Source organism: Pithys albifrons, chromosome 3 (genome assembly GCF_047495875.1).
Source record: "Pithys albifrons albifrons isolate INPA30051 chromosome 3, PitAlb_v1, whole genome shotgun sequence".
Taxonomy (NCBI): Eukaryota; Metazoa; Chordata; class Aves; order Passeriformes; family Thamnophilidae; genus Pithys; species Pithys albifrons.
Window position 1 is genome coordinate 34,459,596 of NC_092460.1, and position 21,550 is coordinate 34,481,145.

The 21,550-nt window shown below is 40.2% G+C and overlaps 1 protein-coding gene across 2 annotated transcripts in view; it reads right to left on the reverse strand.

The window, feature by feature from the left end:
• Nucleotides 1–17,774, reverse strand: part of BCAT1 (branched chain amino acid transaminase 1) — a 64,642-nt gene extending 46,868 nt beyond the window's left edge. The window contains exons 1-2 of one of the 2 annotated variants that reach the window (XM_071551306.1): nucleotides 17,429–17,774; nucleotides 591–662 (exon numbers count right to left, since the gene is read on the reverse strand). In XM_071551306.1, the coding sequence (XP_071407407.1) occupies nucleotides 591–662; nucleotides 17,429–17,437 (81 nt within the window). In that variant the 5' untranslated portion in view covers nucleotides 17,438–17,774. The remainder of the gene's footprint in view (nucleotides 1–590; nucleotides 663–17,428) is intronic. The other variant, XM_071551304.1, reaches the window with a different exon arrangement.
• Nucleotides 17,775–21,550: the final 3,776 nt, after the last annotated feature.

A 21,550-nucleotide genomic window follows, 5' to 3' on the forward strand; every position in this document is an offset into this window, starting at 1 on the left:
TTCTGCTCTAAGCATAAGATTAAAATAAAAAGAGAGGGATGCAATTTCACATCAGTTCCTGGCAGCTGCTCAGCAGTGCTTATTATCATAGCCCTGTTTGCTTGTGGAGTGCTCATAATGTGGCAGAGCTGCAGAGTGCTTTGGAGTCCTTCCGAGATCCTCAGCTCTGCAACTTTGGGACCAGATGGAAAAACCTTTTTTTGAACACCATTCATAATGACAAAGTTTAATAGACTGCTACAGAGACGTTCTTTGGAAAAAGACCTTAGTGGGGGAAATCAATTTTTATTTCTATTGCTTTCAAAGCAGATAAGAGTTAAAATTAAAGTCACCTATTCCATTTTAATTTTAATGTCTACTAAAGTTTTAGCTAGTAGCTGAAATAATAAAGTTCTTCTTGTAACATTCTTAATTTCTCCATCAAAACCACATTCAGCAAATGCAACTTACAGAATGATTTACAGAATTATAACATTCAAGCATGTCCATACTTCTGAATGTCTGCACAACAATCATTACCATGTTATGGCTACTGGCTGGCACCACCTACTGAAATGCTTCAGACAGTCACCTTTTAACAACAAACATACCTTGAAAGATTCAGTCACATGCTTTGCTGTTTCTCCTGAACATCCTCCCCCAGTGCACTCGTTCTGACAGCCCTGAAGAAATAAAACCAGAGGAAATCAAATTCAATGCACAGTCCAGGAAAGTTGATACACATTCAATTAATTCATTTTAGGGACAGATAGCACTGAATGATCATTCAGACTTCATCATCACTAAATATATTAGCAAGAACTGTGTGGTAGTTTCTTAGCACAACTTTCTCCCCTCTAGGTTTTCAGTTTTGCTTCAGTTGCATTATTTCGTGCAACTGTATTTCAAGGCTTTATAGGAGAGACAACATCCTAGGTTAGATTATCACTCTGAAGAGCAGAAGGATATGGACAACATCACAAGTCTTTCATTCAAAGCTCAATAAATAAACTGTGTTTTTACACAATTCCATCAGAGTCAAGTTTCTCTATTACAGTATCCACCTAACAGATTCACTTTCACCTTTTCTCAGAGAAGCTTGAGTAGGCAGAATGAAAGAAAAAAAGACAGAATTGTTTTATTAAAATCCTTCATTGAGCACTTATATGAATAAATAATGAGAGTATTTTGAATTATCTACTATGTTGAACTTCAGGCTTTTGCCACTGACTATGGGAAAAAGGAACTTGGGGGGGGGGGGGGCAGAAAGGAGCACTTGTTCCAGGTCATCATTCTGTTCAGCAACAGAGGGGTGACACAGACAGATGCAAGCCATCTACCTAAAAACAAGATTCCCGTTTCTAGCCTGCATCAGGCTGGCATCTTTGTGGGCCCTCCTGCACTACCTCGACTTTCCTCGCCAGCAGCCAGTAACTGCACGTTACACTCCACAGTATGGCTTGGAGCAGGCAAATACAGCCCTAACATCTTACCTTGTTTCTCAGCAGCCTTTAAGAAAGAGCTGAAAAGGTGAAGTGAGGACAGAGCACCAGGAGCAATAGATCCAGGTAGTAGACCACAAAGGGTATGGCTAGCATGAGGGCATAAGGGAAGCACAGTTGGCGAGATGGAGAGGATGGCAGAAGGGAGGGGCTGCTGAGATGGGATGGGTGGATATGGGGAAACAGTTGTGCTGGTTATAGAGGCTGTCTGAGGGAGTGAAGGAAAGACAGAGCCATTAAGTTATGTTTTTGCCAGGGCTGACAGGTAAGGGACTTTCAACCTTACAAGTGAAAAGCCCTAGTGGGACCCTGTGGTGGCTGCTCATCTCTTGGTGGCTGCCTCTCACTCTGCCACTCCTCAGCCTTGCTGCAACTTGGGTGGGAAGCCCCAGTCTAGGTGGGAAAAACCCAGGTCACAGATATAATTCCCTGAAGGAAAGGTGCACAGGAAACTGTTCACTTGGAGATGCCTCCTCCAAGCTCTTAACCAGGGAGTAGCCCTTACCCTACAAGGAGGGCTGCATGCAGGCAGATGGCTCTGTCAGGGAGACAGCAGCCTCCAAACTGTGTGGCCAGGGCTGGGACCACATGGATTGTGGCACTGAAGCATTACACACGCAAGGCAAATAACGATTCTTTTCCCTTTTTACAGATCTTGGGGATATGAAATTTAAAAAAAAATTAAAAGAAACAGTATACTTCAGTGGGCCTTCAACAGATCAGAGGCTTGGTATCAACAAAAGTAAAAGCCAAATCCCCAGCCAGAGCAGATCTCACTTCCTCATCCCTTCCCCCCAAGGCCCCAGGGAGCTCACAGCATCCCTCCTGCCTTCTTACCACTCAATCATCAGCTTTAACCCTTCTGTTCCTCTTATTTTCTAGCCCTCTACAGAGAGACAGGCAATGGCTGTCAAGGATCCTTCCTATCCACTAAAGGAGGATCTGCCAAGAGAAATCACAAATCTCTTTACAATGTACTAATATACTTTACCTTTTATTAAAAATACAGGTGTTTGCCTGAAAGTTTAGTGTTTTCTACTCCAGGAAGACTTTGGTAGAGTGTTCACTGGCATTCAGTGTCACATTAGCAGGACTAAAGTATTAGCCAAACTGAGGGACTCACTGAGGGACATTGTATAATGCTACCTCCTTGCTTTCCCTGTAATTCTTTATATACTTCCAAATAGAGTGGTAAAATCCCCAGAAGGACTTCATGACACCATGAGTTGACAATAGGTAAGTATCCTGCAGTCTAAGTAAGTCAACTGATTTTTGTTTGCACTGCAATGAATTAGGATGGAGAGCATGCTGGTTACCAGCTAACACGGATGGGAACTGCCAGCTGTGGAACAAGAATGTCTCAGGGAGCTCCAGCTTCATTGCTGGCTTTTGCCTAACATCTAGCATGCCAAGTTGGATTTTCTAACAGTAATTACTGGTGACAGCAAATACTGACAAATGGTCAACCATTATGCTTCAGTTTCTTCCCATTTCTCCTTTATGAAGTTGCCCTAAAGCAAGTGTTGGCATCAACACAGAGAGGACTAAGGCTGGATACAGTTTAATATCCTTTTCCATGATCTTTTTTAAAGATATGAAACTTTTATGTGAACTTCAAGTACGGACCACCTACAGAAACAGCCCCTGTGGGCTCGATCATGTTGCACTTCAGTTCAAGGTTCTCATTAAACTGAGTGAAGTCAACAGCCCAATTTTTGGGCATGTGCCATGAGGCCAATCGTGTTCTCCATGAAGTCATTCATTGTGTTTTACAGATTTAACTCATATTTAAAGCAAGTAGCTAACTGCCTTTGTTAACCGCACTGAAATTAAATTGAGTTAATCCCTCGGCACTAGAAATGCTTAAAACAATTACTTTCTAATTGATGGAGTCATATTTTAATCGCTTCATGGCTTATAAATCTGAAACATGTTAAATGCAATAGGGAAAATTATGTCCTGATTTAGTGCCAACATTGCCAAGGGAGATATGCCAAACATAAATTTGCCCTTTGTGTTTAATAGCATGGTAGATTTAAAAGTGCATCCATTAAAACAATGATGTTATCCTAAAGGTACATTTGAACCTCTGGGACAACATCTTCTCAAAAGTCACTCAAGACTATGAAGTTGCCATGCAAGAACACAAGCATGACAGAATTTCCCATGTTATGTTGTAGAGCTATGGTACACATAACTTCTTTTTCTAAATTGGAAATAGAACATTATTTCAAAGTTTTCCTTCAAGAATACCGAAACTGCATATTCATTTTATCATTTCTGTAAGCCTGTATGAGGAAAAAAAAGTGTAAAGCATTACACTAGATTAAAGTTTGTTTTAAAAAATGGAGTTTGTGTCATTTTGTCATTGTGAAATGCTACTAAAATTTAAGCTTTATAGTTGTCACCTGCACTTCTGCTAGAGGTTTCCCAAACCTGGACATTCAACTACTCTAATGGTCCTCAAACTGCCTCAGATATATATTGTTCACTATCTTTTAGTGTCATGATGCTGCAATCAATGTCTCTTGGCTTTTCCTGCTGTCTTTGGCATACCTTCTCTACCTCTTCTATGTAGTTCTATTCAGTCCTTCAGCAGAAAGGATCTTCTGCTACAAAAGTAAGGACATCTCCTCCCCAAATTCCATGGGTTTCCTAGAGCACATGAGTCTGCCTTAGCTTTTCCTGTTCCTTCACATTTAGTAACTTTTGAGACATGGAGTAAGAGCAACAACATCTTTGTTCTCATTTGGGACTATCTGTTCTATAAACTGCAAATCTAACAGATGCTTTGTCAAACTGCTGAGCTTGGGTTTTAGATACACCATTATCTCACTGGCTCGTCTTCAGTTATGAAACAGGAACTAAAGATTATCAGAAACTTCATCACTGTAAAGGTAAGACACAAACTGCATTTCTTTAATTCATAGTGTATGAGATCATTTAACTTAAAAAAGGTACCAGTTCTCAAACATGTTTTGCATTTACCTCTATATGCCACGTACTTTGTTACCCTTTTACAAAGAAAGCTAATCTTTAAACAGTTCCACACTCACCTTATTTTCCCTGTTGTTTCATAACTCTTCTCACCACTGGGGAACACAAAACTTTCCCTAGTGGAAGGTAGGAGCAAAGAAACAAACTGCAAATAATTTCTACATAATTCACACTTTCAGCAAGGAGATCATTTTGGCCACTTTTCAAAACAACTCAAGATGTGCAGCTTCACAAAATTCTGAGTCATCTTTTTTGTTTCACCAGTCAGCTTATCAAAGTCAGCCCACAGACAGCTCCGACGTCTCCACTTGACTGAGAATTTCATCAACAGCACCAGTGCCTGGGTAGAGAACCACCATTGAGAGGGAACATCTGAAAGCCCGATTTCAGGAAAGAATCATGAACCCTATTCATGAAAGAATCACAGACAGTGCTTTTTTGGGCAAGCACTGGCTGTTCGTGAAGGACAAGAACCAAAAGATGTAAACAAGAGGTAGATGCACAGCTATGACTGCACAGATTCCTTCTATCAAGTCAACCCCATCTTCAGTTATACAGAAAAACTTAAATCCAGGACTATCTTGTAACAGTCATCGGGCCTCAAAAAGACAGAGCATGAGTTTTCTTGCAGTCAGAAGTCATATGAAGGACAATTTTCAATGAAGAAAGTCCTTTCTGAGACATTTCTCCAAGCTAAAATAGTCTTACTGCTTTTTTCCATGCTTGCTTCTGGTTACTAAGTGTCTAAGAAATATTTCATGCTCTAATTTGCAGTGGAAGGATAATGAAATTAGAATACTTATCAGACTGCAGGAATACAGCAGATCAATAAATTCAGTGCATGACTTATACTACAGTACTGCCTACAGGCAAGGCAAATGAGGTGTGTGCTGACAGGTACTTTGTCATTCAAAGCCACACAAATCAGAGTTGTCTTTCTGGTCCAGGTATAGAAGAGATTCTAATGTGCACAAATGTCATATGTTCTGTGTATTGCTGCAGTCATATAAAAACACTACCATGACTTCAATACAGCTTTTATCTGTCCTAAGGAAATGTTAATACATGTTGACAATCACACCACATAAAAGATGAATTTGCAGGGAAAAAAACACCAGTAATGATGGTCAGAGCTTTAAAACAAAAAACCAAACCAAACAAAGAAAACAAACAAACAAACAAACAAAACAAAACAAGAAAACTACCACTGTCAGACAGAGAGAAATTCTGAAAATTGCTGATACTTTTAATATCAACTATAAATATATTTATTTAATTACATTTGTGAAAGACGTACAGAATTTAAGAAGCTCATTTATGCAATTCAACAGCCAGGCATGTTAACCTCAGCTGTTATGGGATATAAAATGTCATATGTATGATATAAAAATATTTTAATCCTGTCTTTACATTGCAGGTACATGAACATATGTATGTGTTACTGTGCAAGTGGCACCAAGCACATTCATTGAGCTGGGTTATTTATGGGACAGCGTGGCACAACTTACCCACCAATGTCTTTTAAATCTTCTCTTTTCAAAATAAATACAAAAGAAGCAACATGACTAATTCTTAAATGGTATTTTTAACCACTTATCAAACCAACCAGAGACCTTTGAGGTAACTTTGTTAGACTGGAGCACTCTCCAAGCCTTGGCTTGCACATTTCAATCATGAATTGAGTACATGCACAGCACAAACTTGAGAGTAGCTCTAATGATACACCTTAGTGCATGCACAGAGCAGCACTGTGTGGAGGGGGGACAAAAATGCCCCAAAAATAACCAAAAAAACAAGGGGTAACTGGGTATATGAAGTTTCAGTGCCTACCTCTTAGTTTGCTGAGAATTCTCATTTGTGTGGATTTCTGCATTTCCAATACATTTTTAAGACTGCTCTTCCTAACACACATCCACCTTGATGCCTTGTCAGCTGGACATTATTACCTTATTTTGGTAATTGTATTGTGGTAAGCTTTCACACTACTTAATGATAATTTTGCACCAGAACAAAGGCATCAGGACATACAGCTACAAGAGTTTCTTTGTCTAAGAAAGCTGCATTGCATACAGTAAGGTTGATTTGAAATAGGCTATTATTAAATTACTCCCAAAGACTTTACAGGCACTTACCTCTGGCTTGAAGAGTTTATTTGCTTTAATTTAAAGCAATTTAAGTAGTTAGAATAAAACTGAAGTAAGCTTCTCTTAAAATAGGCATCACTGGTTTTATTATGTTTAAATAAAAGACAACACAGATTATATGAGCACAACTTATTGGTTAGAAAAACCTTAGAGAACACGAAGAAATGGAAATATTCAGCTAGCCCATCCAAGATTTCTTTTTAGTAACATTTATAACTATATCACAACTGTCAAAGAAGACCAGATTGGTTTCATCAAATTAAATAAATACAAGACAAGGTTGCTAAAGTAAAAGCCATTGCAACAGGTGGGAAACCCCTCATAGAAATAATGCCAATTTTCTGACTCAGTGCTTAAAGTAGTATTTGAATCAGATCAGTAATGCCCAGCCTGTTGTACAAGAAAATTTGTACCATTTTGCCTGGAAGATAGCAAGGCTAGGCAAGACAAGGGATAACTACTGCTGCAATCCAAAAAGGTCATGTGCTTGGCAAACTTAATTACCAAGAAGGCTAAGTGAAAGAAAATGGTTCACCAGAAACAGAGGACATTAATTTGTTGTTACTAACTCTGAGGAGAACATAACCAGGGATCTATTCAGCTTTTGGCTAAAATTATTTTGTCAGATGTTTTGCTAGAAAAATTTATAGCATTAGCTGTGAATTACACTCACACAACAAGTCTCAAGTGTGATCTTTCCCAAGTGAAAAATATTGAAAACCTACCACCAGCCCCATGTAATACAGAACATAAAGCAACTGTAAACTCTGCATGGTGCCCCTTTATTCATTACCTAGTTTTGTCTTATACATTTCCTGCACATCCATACAATTCTCCTTCCTATTTTCTTTACAGAAATAGGCGAGTAGCCTAAAAAATCCTCTTCACGAATGACCCCCAAATGCAGTGTGCTTAACCTTGATTTCTAAGCCCACTGCTCACACTGCTCTTGTTTGTTTTCCCTCCAATGACCCTCCTGTTGCTCTGTCACTCCCCAGTGCCATTTCCTCTGTCTTCACAGTTTACTGGCTCTTCCTTTCTGATTGAGGAAAACAACCTCGTACAATTAGGGGAAGAGAGGGATGACCTAATAGAGCTCCTCCATTTCTAACTCCTATGAACAGTGTTTCTAAGTGACTCTTTTGTTGGTTTGTTTGTCTGCTCTAGCATTAATTAGGTTTTTAACAAGTGCATTGTTTGCTAGAATGGCATAAGAAAAACATGTTAAAGCCACCAGCTGGATCTTGTTGACCTATAAATTCATCTGCCTGTTTTCCAACTAGACAATGTCTCATGCCTACGTGATATGGAGATTGCTCGAACAAAATACATGAAAATTCTGAAAAGTCACTATGGTTTTAACTTGTTTAGGCTCAGTTCTCTTTGATATGAGACTTCTTACATCAAACTGCCAAAAACAAAGGGTATAAATGCTATTCCATACTCTTCGGTACCTCTGTAAAAGGGCTTTGCTGTTTACAACTAAGAAGCTTCTCTTCATTATATTTTTCCTAACATTTCTCTTTGCCCGTGTATTCTATAATGCCAGGTACTAAATTTGCATTTTCAGGTTTTATAGTAAAGGTTACCAGAATGCATTTTTAACTGCACTGGTATACCAGCAAAGATGAGCCTAAGCATAATAGAAATTAATCTGCTTATTTTCCTCAAAGATTCAGTTGCACTGGATATGTTCCTCCTTCTGAAACGGCTGTTGAGATAAATGACAGAACTAATTAAAAGATGCATAAAATATAGCTCACAATTTATTTGTGAAACTGCCTCATGGTGGAAACCACACAGGTCCTGCAGCTGATGACCAAGGTAATTGGCTTGATGCAATTACCAAATGATAATGTAAATAACATGAAAGCTTAGAGAGCAGAAACAAATAAAGTCATTGTTTGAAGAGTTACTGAGGGTTTAGAACTGGAAAGAGACAGTTTAGTGCAGGAGACCAAAGCTTCTGCACTTTGCAAATAAATCATTATAGACTCACAGGGAGGAGGGGAACAACCAAACCATAGCAGAGACAGTGATGGATTCCAAAATGAGAACTGACATGCTTAAAGAAAAGAGCTAGCAGACAAAATCGTGTTTTTAAAGACACAGTCCTGTTTGCAAGCTCCCTCATAACCACAGCGGAACCAGGAGAAACACGGGGTCAGGCCTGAATCACTGGCCTGTATAAGGGGTCATTTGTAGCTATTCTCACAGTGCTTAGACCGTGTCCCATTTAAGTCCATTTTGCAGTGGAATAAAGGTTTACATAAGACCTTTGCTGAGCAAAGATGAATCACACACTGAAAACAAAAGCTCTGTGGAAGAAAAAAAAAAAGAAAATACCAACAATTTTTGGAGGAGGAAGGAGTTACTTTTTTCACCAAGTCCTGTGTACAGTCCCACTAGAGATAACGAAACAGTAACCTACACAGCTGGCTCTCAAGTGACACCAAGTATAATAAAACACTATGAACTGCACATGTGGTGACTGGCCTGTAAAGGGCAGGTATAGATTAGCTTGATAACTTTGCATGGCCTATTTAATTCATAAAATGCCACTGGTGCAAAAGCACAAGAAGCACGATTTTCTGTAGTATGTTGGCTATTACTGCAGTTATTCCTTGCTCCTTGCTCCCCAAGCAGGTGGCTGATCTATGAAGTGTCCAACAGATGAAGCTGATAGAGCATGGCAGCAGCTATCTACCCCAGGATCTGAATGGGCCCAGGGCTGCAGGTACACTCTGCTTCACTAGTCAGAGGAACACTCCTTAGAAACGTGCTTCTTTGCTGTGTTGGTCTCCTCAAATGGCTGAGCAAAGCCCCTGGTTTTCTTGCAGGCAGAATTGTGTACACTCAGATGTGTGTTCTGCCTGGACATGTGGCCACAGTGATGCAGAAGGACCCAGTCTTCAGCTTTTGTGGCTCACAGTCATCTAAGAGGTCTCTTTAGAAAAGTAATGCAAGGCAGGGTAGAAGAAAAACAAGAGAAAGACAACAAGCTTTGTATAAAAGTACAAATATCGTGTTCTCTTGGCTTCTGACACTGGGCTAGCACTGTTTGTTCCAGATAAAGAACCAAGACCTTCATTATTTATAAGCTTTAAGCAAATTTTCTCACTGTAATACCTGGAAGCCTGGCTCTACAGTCACAAACCCAAGTGAAGGAAAGTAGAAGTATCTGTCCCTTTTAGAAAGAGGAAATTCAGGTGTAGATTGTCCCATCCCACACTTCACCCTGGATAGCAGCTGCTTCAGGGAATTCACCGGCAGATGACAGCTGCCAGAATGGGGCATGCACAGCTCCCCAGGAACTAAATCTATAGCTTCTCTTCCTTATAGAGACATACCCATCCAATTCATTACAGCTCTTAGGGAAGAAGTACAAGCGTAAATGACTGATGTGGGTTTGGCTGTTCACTCTACTCACAGCCATGACCTAGGCAAGCTGCAGAAGACCTGCCTATACTGGCTTCAGTGGGTTTTAAGCCTGGGATAATTGGTTTGAAGAAATGGGAGATCTCTCTGTGGCTTTTACCAAAGCCTGTGTTATATCCTTGTGATGTGTCTTTTGCTGTGTGTTCAAACATTGCCCTGATTTGTTTTAACTGGATACAATTCAACAGAGTAGAAAGGAAATTGAAGCATTCCTCTTGATGGAGAGGGCACCATGAACAGAGCTAACCCAAGGGAAAATCCTCAGAACCTGTTTGAGGACAGCATCCTTAATAATTTTCTTATTCAAACAACAGCAGAGACAGAGCATATTTGCATGATAGATATCCAGCTCAGACTATTCTAGGCTTTGAGTTGCAGTGGGTGCCACAAAAAGTAATAAGCATAAACCACCACACCAAACAGAAGTAAGTAATCCCATGGAAGCTCACTAACAAGGCAGGAAAATCAGGGCACAACTACCACGTCACTGTGCAGTCCCACTCATTACTCTCTTGAATGCAGAAAAACAGCAAGATAACACCCACAAGAAGCTTCTTTTTTTGATGATACCTGCTCAAAAGAGGTAAAATATTTAAAACTAGTGACAAAACCAGATATCCCACCTACTTAGTTTATATTCAGCTGTGTAACACCTCTAAAACAGGGAAAAATAATGGATTATAAGACCACAAAATTTTGGAGTTGCATTAAATTTGCTCTGTGTGTTTTCTAAATATCCTGTGAACAAGTCCTTCATCTGAAATCCCCTATCACTTGTTGTCAGTGCCCAGAGCAAACTGGATGCTTCCCAGGGAACTTGAGAGCAAAATATCACTCAGCACATTAAAAGTGGCCATGGAAAAGTGCAGTCACAGACAAGGTATTGTAGAGGTGTCAGCATTAAGTACACAAAGCAAACAGAGAGGCCCTTTGCCAAACTACAGCATGGTAAAAGCCATCACAAATCAGGAGTGATGCAGTCTCTATTAGAAAAATGGTAACTTTGAAATGCTAAGAAATGACACTGGAAATGAAGACAATAAACAGGTCTATGACAAGTAATGTAGGCTTGCCCTACAATTGCACATCTGCGCCAATGATCAAACACTGATCAGCCCTGATCAGCTCCACAAATCTAAATTGCTAAATGGCTAGTAACACCCTCATGAACCAAGGGTTTTGTGCAGCTTCAATCCACATAAACATCAATGCCTGACTAGAATACCTCTGTCAATTCTGAATATATTAAGCTAATCTGATGCACCCAAAAACAGTTTAGAATTGTATCTGATTTGTCCACTGCTGAAACACAGTTCACCTGGAAATGGCAGGACGGAACATTCCTTTTATATGTATGTTCTAACAAATATTTTGCCAAATTGATATGACAAAAACACTGCTGGCTACAACAAAGCACCTTAAAAGAAAATCCAAAAGAAAAGAATTCTAAATGTTAGATTTTTCAGAGCAGTGAAGAACCAGAAAAAATGCTGATGTTACTGAACTTACATCACCAGGTATCAAGAAGAGAATCAAACTGTAAATGCCAAAAATTGTGCCTGAAAAAGCACTGAAAGGCAAAATATAATGTTAAAAACATTTTTAAAAACCCAGATGATATACTTGCAATGGATAAATGCCTCAAATATACAAGCATGTGGATACAGTATGATTTTTTCCTGCATGCATGGACACATGCAGCTGTACAGCTGTGCCAAAAATGGTGCCTCTGTAGCCACTATATAGCACCCTATGCTACAACTTCTACTGTTGTGAAAGGAATAAACGTGGCTTATATTATACTCTTATACTAGTGCATAACTGTTCATTTTTTCTAGCTTTTAATCTCTATACTTCAGACAATATTTCCTAGGAATTAGGAAAGGTGTTGTCAAGTTGTAAGAAGGCATTGCCACAGTACAGAGCAGAAATCAGAAGGACTCACAGTTTTGACTCTCAACACTAGCACTGACTTTGACCTTGATAATTTGCTGATATTAATAAATCTCAGTGTTCTGTCCTCAAAAAATCATTATGATACTCCTGAACTATAAATCCATAAATATAGTTTATAACAAGTAAACTGCAGATCCTGTTACTTATGCTTTTATTAATCCAGGATCAAAAACTTAACCACTCCACCTGTTTCCTCAGACTTTAGAATCAGGGGAATAAAAACTGTATCACACATCTGGTAACAAACTTACTTCACAATTAGCCTGCTAAATATGTTGAGAAATAGGACAAGTATTAAAATCTGCTAGTAAGTTTTCTTTCCCATACTGTTTTGATTAAGAATTCTTTTATTTCACTGGAGCATGAGACCCTCTACATTAACAAAAATTATAGTATTACTGCTGATTTTAGGTGGACTTTATGTGATTTTTAATGAATTGCGTGACGATATGCAGTTGGATAAAACCTCGTGAATTCATTTTCTAAGAGTAGGATATGGAATTATGGTAAATTTAAATGTTATATTTGAAATGCAGTAAAGTCCACATTCCATAAAATCAAAAATGTCTTTTTTATTCAGTGCTTCATATAGTTTTCCCAGTGCTCATTTTCACATACCAAGAGAAAAATTCCACAATTTAGAAAATTTAGCATCAAGTATTACAGAAGTGAAAACACCAGACACAACCTTTCCAAAAGCTGTAAGAATTCTAACCATGAAATGAACTTTACTTACAGTCAGTTTCATTGTGAAGAAGTAAAAAGACTTTGTAAATTCATTCAAAACCAAAAAGAAGCCATTATTTTTTTAAAAGACAGCACCATATAAAAATGCCAACCTTGAGAAAAAAATGTTTGAATCCCTGAGCTATATCCCCTTAACTTTCCCTTAACATTACTAACTTCCCTAGGAGTTCTGAAATACCTATTTCTTTTCCATGGGCAGTGCCTACTGGTACAGTAATTCATGTTTATTCTTAAAATACATGAGGAGAAAAGAAGTTTAGCAAAGTCAGGATGTTTTCTGATTATGAGGAAAAGTACTGGTTTGGCTTTCTGATGTGCATGGGGAAATAGAGTACTTGAAGGGAGGGTGTTGAGAGTGAAAGGAGATACTCTTCTCTTTCCTGACTCAGTGATGGACACACTGTTAGAGCACTGATAAACCTCACCATGGATTCTGATAAGTTAATTAAAGCAACAAGGCTCTCAGGAAAACACACAAACACCTCCTCTGCCCACCAAAGTAAACAAACCAACAAACTGACTCCACAGGGTCCAAACTAAGTAGCTCCTTCTGAAGAGATCTGCACCAGCATTACTGTTCGAACTCTTCTGTTGAGCACCTGGATTTCCTTGAGACAAAAGAGAAAAAAGTACTGCTATATCAACATGCTAAAGAAGGTACCTTTAGCAAAGAATTTTGCTTGCAGTGGTGACTCTGAAGACTACCTTTGCACAGAGTTCCTGATCCACACCACAGTGACAAAAATTAACACTGGATAAAAAAAATATTTTAGTTTCTAAGCTTTTTTTCCAGGACCACAGGAAAATCCAGACTGGAAGGGACCTCAGGAGGTCTTTAGTTCAGCCTCCTGCTCAAAGCAAGGCCAGCTCTGAACTCAGACCAGGTTTTTCAAGGCTTTATCCAGTTGGGTCTTGAATGCTCCCAAGGATGGAAACTGCACAGTCTCCCTTGGCAACCCACTGCCTGACTGTCCTTGTCAGGAGAATTTTTCCCCTGTATACACCCTGAGCCTTTTTCATTTCAATTTATGCCACTGTCTCTTGTCCTCCGACCATACATCACTGCTGAGCCCGGCCCCATCCTCCGTAATTTTCCTCTACATTTTGCAAGGCTGCTATTGCATCACCCCAAAGCCTCTTTTCCAGACTGAACACACCCAGTTCAGTCCCTCAGTGACAATGTTTTTAGAAAAGCTCGTTCTCAGAAAGGGTAATGCAAATTCAAATATTTATTACAGAAGCAATAACCACCAAGACAACAGTTTAAATTAAATTAGAGGATATGACTTGTGTGGCACTGATCTTCCCAAATCCTAGTGGAAATTAATAGAATCAGAACCTTGTGGAATTAAACCCTATTTGTATGCCAGGGAAAACAATTTTCTGTGCTTACTAGGAGTGTTTTTATCAAATACTATGCATGAAATGCTCTAATAGGCAAACTGAATAGCAGTAGCTGTGTACCTACTGAGAAGTCATATGCTGTCCTTTATTAATGCTTCAGGTATAATCTAAAATAAAACTTGGAACACACTGCATAGGGAAGTAAATGAGTAACTCTGTTGGAATGGTATTATATTAGCTTGCAAAAACAATAATAAACTATGGGCCAAAATGCACAAAAAACCCAGATGGGTAAAACTTCTTGATCATTTTAAAGACAGCTTCAGCTATTCTCATTTAACTTTAGGATCATTTGATACACACACCAAAGGGCAACATTAGGCCTTCCAATAAGCGTGGCACTGGATTTTCTTCTGCAACAGCATATGGTAATACTTGTTAAACTGCTCTTCTGCAACAGGTGATCTATTTCATGATGTGGTATCACCTGCCCCTTTAATGTATAAAGTCATAAAGGAATGAAGTTGTTTACAAGGTAAATGGGGCCCCCCATTCACTTCACCCTATGCAAGAATCAGAGGTTTCAGCTGCAAGCATGTAAGTGACTATGAAAAACAAATAAGGGTCATGATTTATGTTCCACTACCACCTAAACTCAGACATTTAAGATGAAGGTTGGGCATTTAATCTCTCCATTACAGCCAACATGGCAGCTGGATGACCACAATTTATTATCAAAACCCACAATCAGTATTGAGTGCTTTGACCTCATAAAAGCCTCTGATGAGCTTATCTGGCACCAAGAAGTACATAACATGTCACTGGCTGAATGTGCCAGTCCTCACATGTGTCCTAAGAAGGCTCATTGTCCAAATTTTACAGAGAGAATTTACTCCCTTACCTCCTTCATTCTAACACTAAAGGTCATGCCCTCAAACCTAGTAATAATCTTCAGTTCATTATATATTCAGCTAAGATTATTCATTTAGGGAAATACCATAAAATAAGGAAGCAATGAAAATACTGTCTGTTCTAATTCTTTAGCATACCCACATCAAATAATTTGTTCTAAAATGGGTGAATAAATTCAGAGCTCCTGCATGTTTACACAACTGATGAACTGATTTACCTCTTTTCCTAACACTGCTCTTCCAGGGTTAAATGAATGACTAATGAAATCTATTTGAATTATTTTTACCTATCAAATTAAACCAAGGATATGGACAACTTTAGCAAGATACGAGGTGTGTGAAAGCTACCTAATGACTTTGCAACTTTCTTTTTTAGCTATGATTTTACAGCAGATTTCAATGCTCAATTTTCATGGGAAAAATCAGCATATCCACTGGATGCACAATTCTAGGAGAGCACTAGGCCTGTCAGTAACAATCAGTGCATTAGGTGGACATGGCAGGACTGCAGAAACCAGAGGCGCAATTCATTTCTTATATATAACATCACTTTAAACAGAACTGGAAGAGAAGGTTGTGGTTAGGCTGGAAATAGTTCAAGGAAAAATGGAAGTTTGGGACTAAATGCAGGAAATTATGAAGGCAGAGATGAAGGGATAGGAAGTGTTGCTTTTGCATACTGATACCTTTATAAATGTATGAGTTTTTGCATGAATATCATGACAATCAAATAATAATTTTCTGCACCTTTGATACATGCTCTACAAACACACAGTGACAGCCATAGCCCTGGAGAGCTGACAGTCTGAACAGATGTGGCAAATAAATGGTAAAGGGCTCAGACAGAGCTGACCTGCCCAAGGCCACATCACCTCAAAGTGGCAAGACTGTACTGTCACTGCTGTAGCTATTGCTTCCTTTGGTGTTTTCTACAGTATAAACAGAAGGCAAAGTTAGGTTTGTGCTGGTGAAGAAACCAATGAGATGCCAGTGCTGCTTTGAGCAAACAGGTTGGCAGGCCTATGGCTTGCCAGCTGCTTGTCTTTTTTTTTTTTTTTTTGTAAGGCCATGCCAGAGCATTCCTGACAGGTGCTGGATAACACCCTGGAGATCAGGGTCATGCCTTCTTTCCTAGATACAGAAGTCATAAAAAACACGACAAGTCTGCCTTGCTTCTTGACATGTTTCATTCTGTCCCTGAGCATCATGGCTGGGAGAGCTGCCTGGGGATGTTCCCTGAGCGGTTTCAGATTGGTTTTCTGATGCTCTCCAGTTGCAGAGAGGACACATGGGGCTACAAGAGCCTTCTGAGGCTCCTCCAGATGCTTGCCTGGCCCAGCCCTGCCACCACCAGTGCCACCTGCACCACTGCCAGAGCCAGCCAGGAAAGAGAAGTGTTGGTGAGACCTAGGATGGGATGTGAGTAACACTTGCCATCACCAGCAGAGAAGAGCTGGGGGGACACTTGCCAGTCACATACATGTTGTGCCCATATTCCATCTGCTACAGTCACCCAAGGAAAGCAAATAACTTGGTCTTGTTTTACCTCAGCTGTTAACTTTGGCATCAGGCTGCAGCTGTGCAGTTCACAGGCAGCCCAGCACAGACCTTCTTCAAAACCCAAGAATTATTTTTAGTGCAGCTGTTCCACAGGGTGTAAACGTGGCTGTGATGCTCTCTCAGTCTAATTGAAAAGCACCCGTGCTATCACTATGCCCTTTGCCTTGACAAGGAAGACTTCTTTTTAATCCCCAGATCAGCCTCACTAAGCAGAACATAAACATGACATTTATAAAATGATAGTCCCCACGAATACTCACTTGTCACATTAGTGTTGGCTACCGACAACTCCTCTTCTGTTATTTAAAGTTAGTTCTGAAATTACTCAAAACCTCTAAGCACATGTTACTGGGTTTTACCCATAGTCTATTTTAGTACAGCGGCAGACATAAGAGCTTTAATAACCTCACAGGCATAAAAAGGTTTGATGTGCATCAGGAGACCTTACGCTTTGCAGGTTTGTTTTGTTGGTTTGTTGTTTTCTTTTTAATAATTGAGAGACCCATGATACAAACAAATAGTAAGAAATCCCCCCTCGGAGGACATCACACACCTTCCCGACTCATCCCGACTCATTATTTTTTTTCAACATAATTCTTTTCCACTCATGGTGTCTGCAATGAAAACGCACGGAAAGAGGTAGAATCACACATCCTGCCTCTGAATCTCAACCAGTAAATCCCTTGGGGACAGAAACCCCCTTCTCAAAGCACAAATAAAAAATCGGAGCCGTAAAATCCGTATATATAAACAGGCGAACTACCCATTTACCGAGGAAAAGCCCCTCGGCTGCTTCGCATCGCTGGAAGGATGGACGAGGGGATCTCGGCAGGAAACCCGCTTCGCTTACCTTCATCATGCTGGCAGGAAGGGGGAATGTTCCTGCCGGGATTTCGGCGGGATGGAGCCGGAGGATCGCCGAGACCCGGGCGCGGATGCGGCGGCGCTGCGCGGAGTCGGTGTCGGGGCCGGACGGTCCTCCCGCTGCTGCCGCGGAGGATGGAGCAGCTGCTGCTGCCGGGGCTGAGGCTCCTGCTGCCGGTGTTGAAGCTGCTGCCGGGGCTGGGGCTCCTGCCGCCGGCCGGCTCCGATTGCATCAGCGGGCGAGGGCGGTGCGCTCGGCGGGCGCTGCCGAGGAGCGTGGCGAGGGGCTGGGGGCCGCCCCGCCCCGCTGCTCCCGGCGGGCACGGCCACATCCCACATCTCGCATCCCGTATCCCCCCCGGCAAGCACCGGCGGTAGCCGACCCTCCGCCCGCACCTCTCCGTAGGGTCATCCCGTCCCTAAAATGGCCCCACATCGCGCGCTGCGTCTGCCAAGCACAGACAATAATTAAGAGCTTTTCCTGAGAATTATACTGAGGGCGGCACATTCTCAGCCCTCTCTGCCGTAATAACCGTAACCAAACTCATCGTGTGCAATGTCTGAGTCATTTCCTCTGTCTGCCGTACAACCCAGCACCTCGCAGTCACCCCTCCCGTCGCTTGGGCTCTGCCGCTGCCTCTCTCCACCGCCACCTCTGCAGTTTGTGCCGAGTCTTCCAGCACGGCCGCCCAGCTCGGAAGTGGCTCACACGACCCACTTTATTTGGGGACAGCTGATGTTACACAGAGGGGCTCTGGGTGCTCTCCTGCTGGCCAGTGCCCAGCCCGTGCTGAAGCGACATCCTCATAGCTCTTCACACCTCAGCTCGTCTCCACTGCAGCTCTACGGCTGATGTGGGTGTGTAGGTACCTGCCGGGCAGGGGACCAGCACCCGAAGACAAAAGAATAAATATCAGAGGCCGGTCTACTCTTAACTTCTACCCATGCTGCTGCCAGTGAAAGTGTATGGTACTGATACAATAAAATCATTATTTTTAAAGAGAAAAATCCCAGTGTAACCACGGTGTGATGTTCACAAAGTGCTTACCTCTTTCATCATAACTGATTTTCCATTTAAGTCTTTTCTTCCTTTACTACTGTTTTTGTAAAGGTTTTCCACTTCTGATCTGCTTGAGAGTAGCTGTAGAAAGCTGTTTCATCTCAATGCTGCTCTGTCAGCAGTGCCAAGTTCTGCTTTGCAGGATGTACATGAATTATTCTCTCTTGTGTAGTGCCAGAGATTGGTTACACAAGTATAAGCAGATTTTTGCTTCTGCCACTCTTCAGCCAAGTAAGAAAGTGACATTTAATGGATTTACAACCATTTTGGATTTTAAAGAAGCACATGTGAATGATGCTACCCAAAATTCAGGTGAACAAGTGATGTTTCAGTGGCTATTTAGGAGAGAAGAAAGATGGAGAAAAAAACTGGAGGCAGAGAAGGCAGCAAAGAAGCATCAAATGGATACAATCAATAATCAGGGCCCTGCTCACTGCTCATGAGAGCAATTCAATCTGGTCACAATGAGTTATCTTCAGATTTCAACCACAATGTTTAATAAAAACATACTGGGTCAGGCCAAGGGTCCATTTAATTCAATACTCAGTCTCTGGCAGTAGACAAGAACGATGCCTCCAGTAGAGTTTCAAGAAGAGCATAAGCACGTAGGGGCACTTTCCTGATACACTCTTTTAGCCTCAAGAGGTTTGTACCACAGCAGCTTCCTGAAAGATGAATTCTCTAGGCATAACAGTCCCTCATGGATTTTTGTTCTATTGATTTGTTCCTTGAACCCATTTAAGTGTGGTATCTGATAAGATCTTGTTCTCATATGTTCCACAATTTAGCTCTGTTTGTGGAAGAACATATAATTTGTTTCATTTTGAACCTGACACTTGAAAATTTTACATCATTCTTCATTTTTCTGATACTGTGACACTGTAAACACAAAGATCAATTCATCCTCTCTATGCTATTTGTGAATTTACACTCCTGTTGAACCTGCTGTCGGCCATCTCCTTTCTCCAGATGAAGAGTCCTAATCTTTTTTTGTTTACTATAAAACAGCTCAATAACTTTGATCATCCTTTATTTAGGATGGGGACATAATATGCACAAAACTGGAAATGCAGGTCCCATATTACTTTTAATTTTCTCCCTCCCTCATCCCTCTCTCCCACCGTTCTTTTCATAATGCTTATAGTTCTGTTTCCTAGTTTGACTGTTCCTGAGCACTAAACTGAACTAATGTATTTACAAATTATTTAATTCCATGATTTCTCTCATGTAAGGTAACAGGTCACTTATAACCTACACCTCTTTACTTAAATTTAGCTTCTTTTCTTTTTTTTTTTCCATGTGCATAATTTTATGCTCTACAGACATTTTTATATTCTATTTTGACAACTGTGTACTCAATTTCACAAGGTCCTTCTGCAAATAGATCTAGTTTGGTGAATAGTTTAACACTCTTACCCTTTACTCTCATAGACAACTTCATCTTTTCTCTATTTTGCTCCATTTCCCATTTTCTGTCGTACACTCTGTCTTCTGTTTCTTATCTTTAAACAAGTTAATGAGAGCAACCATAAAAGCACCTCTCTTGTGGAAGCTTATTTTCTATGAGCCTTTGGTAAGAGATTGTGTCAAGTTCTTCGGAAATCTAAGTAGATTGTATCCACTGGACTTCTCCTTTCTGCACCCTCATTGAATCCTTCAAAGAAGTTTCTAGATTGGCAGGTCAGGATTTCCTTTCAGAAAAGTCATTCCTTATTACATTTTCTCCAGACTCACTTCAGTATCCTGTGTCTCTCTAGAAGAAATGCTGAGTGCAGTTTTACTGTTTCCAGAGCTCAGTTTCCAGTCTGAACAGTATTGTGCTTTCAGCCTTTTTTCAGCTTTCTGCAATATTCTCCACCATAGAGATGCCTTCAAGTTATCCTTGAACTACTGCCTTAAACTACTGAGGTACAGAGGAGAATCTGTGACCTGGCCATAGCTAAGAAACAGGAGAAGAAGGAAAGGGCAAGAAGAAATGTTACGTAAACTACAGAGGATTTGTGTAAAGCCAAACCACCAAGTAATGTAGGATATGTAATAGAGATCTTTTTATTGATATTTTTATTTTATTCAGAGCCTGAACTTGGTAATAAAAATCAGAAAAGGGAGATAAAACTAAGTGAAGCTACAGAATTTACCTTATAACCTGCTTCTTGCTGCAACAACTGAAAACCTGAAGTTGCCATCAGTAAATGTGCCACACAAACGTGTTTTTGCAGTGTTGGCTTGCATTACCTTGGTCTAGTTACAATTCCTTATGTAACACTCCAGAAATTACAAGGCACCAGTAAGAACTTACTTTTCTCCAGTCTGAATATTTCATTTTCATAAAACAAGCCATTGTTCAACACTAGTTTTTCCATTAACACCAAGAATTCTGTGAACGCTTGACAGCACTGTTAAACTTTAGAAGCTTTAATGAGTAAATTTTTCACAAATATGAGAGAATTAAGTAATTTATATGCTACAAGTCCAAAGTATTTGCAAATGTTCTAGGGTTTCACAAGGTGAAAAGTTTGAGTCATGCACATTATCCAAGCCAGAGCTGAGTAAACTCATCTTTAAGCCACAGAAATATGAGGAACTGCCATTGTAAAAATCAAAAGGCTCTATGACATAAAGCAAAAGGAGGAATTTTGAAAGAGGAAGCTTGTAATTCCATAATTCTACATAAAAAGGTTAGGGTGAAGGTGGGTAGAAGACACGTTTTCCATTTAAGATAAAGCTGAGATTCTGAGAAATTTTTGCCTTCTGAAATGGAATGAAAATTTCCTGTAGTAGAATGTGAGGGAAACATTTTTGATTCAAACAAAATGTATAATTTTGACAAAATTCTGTGTTTCAGTTTGATCCTGATTTTTTAAAACTTTTGAAGTTCTTTGTAATATAAGCCCTCTTGAAATGTGTTCCAAAGTTATTTAAAAAATCCCCAAACTGTATATTTTCAAAAAAATCACAGTGTTATGTTTTGATCTTTCTGAAAGACTTTGCTTCTTCTTAGCTTTTGTACTAAAACTCTGTCTTGCATAGTTTCTACAACTGCATGTA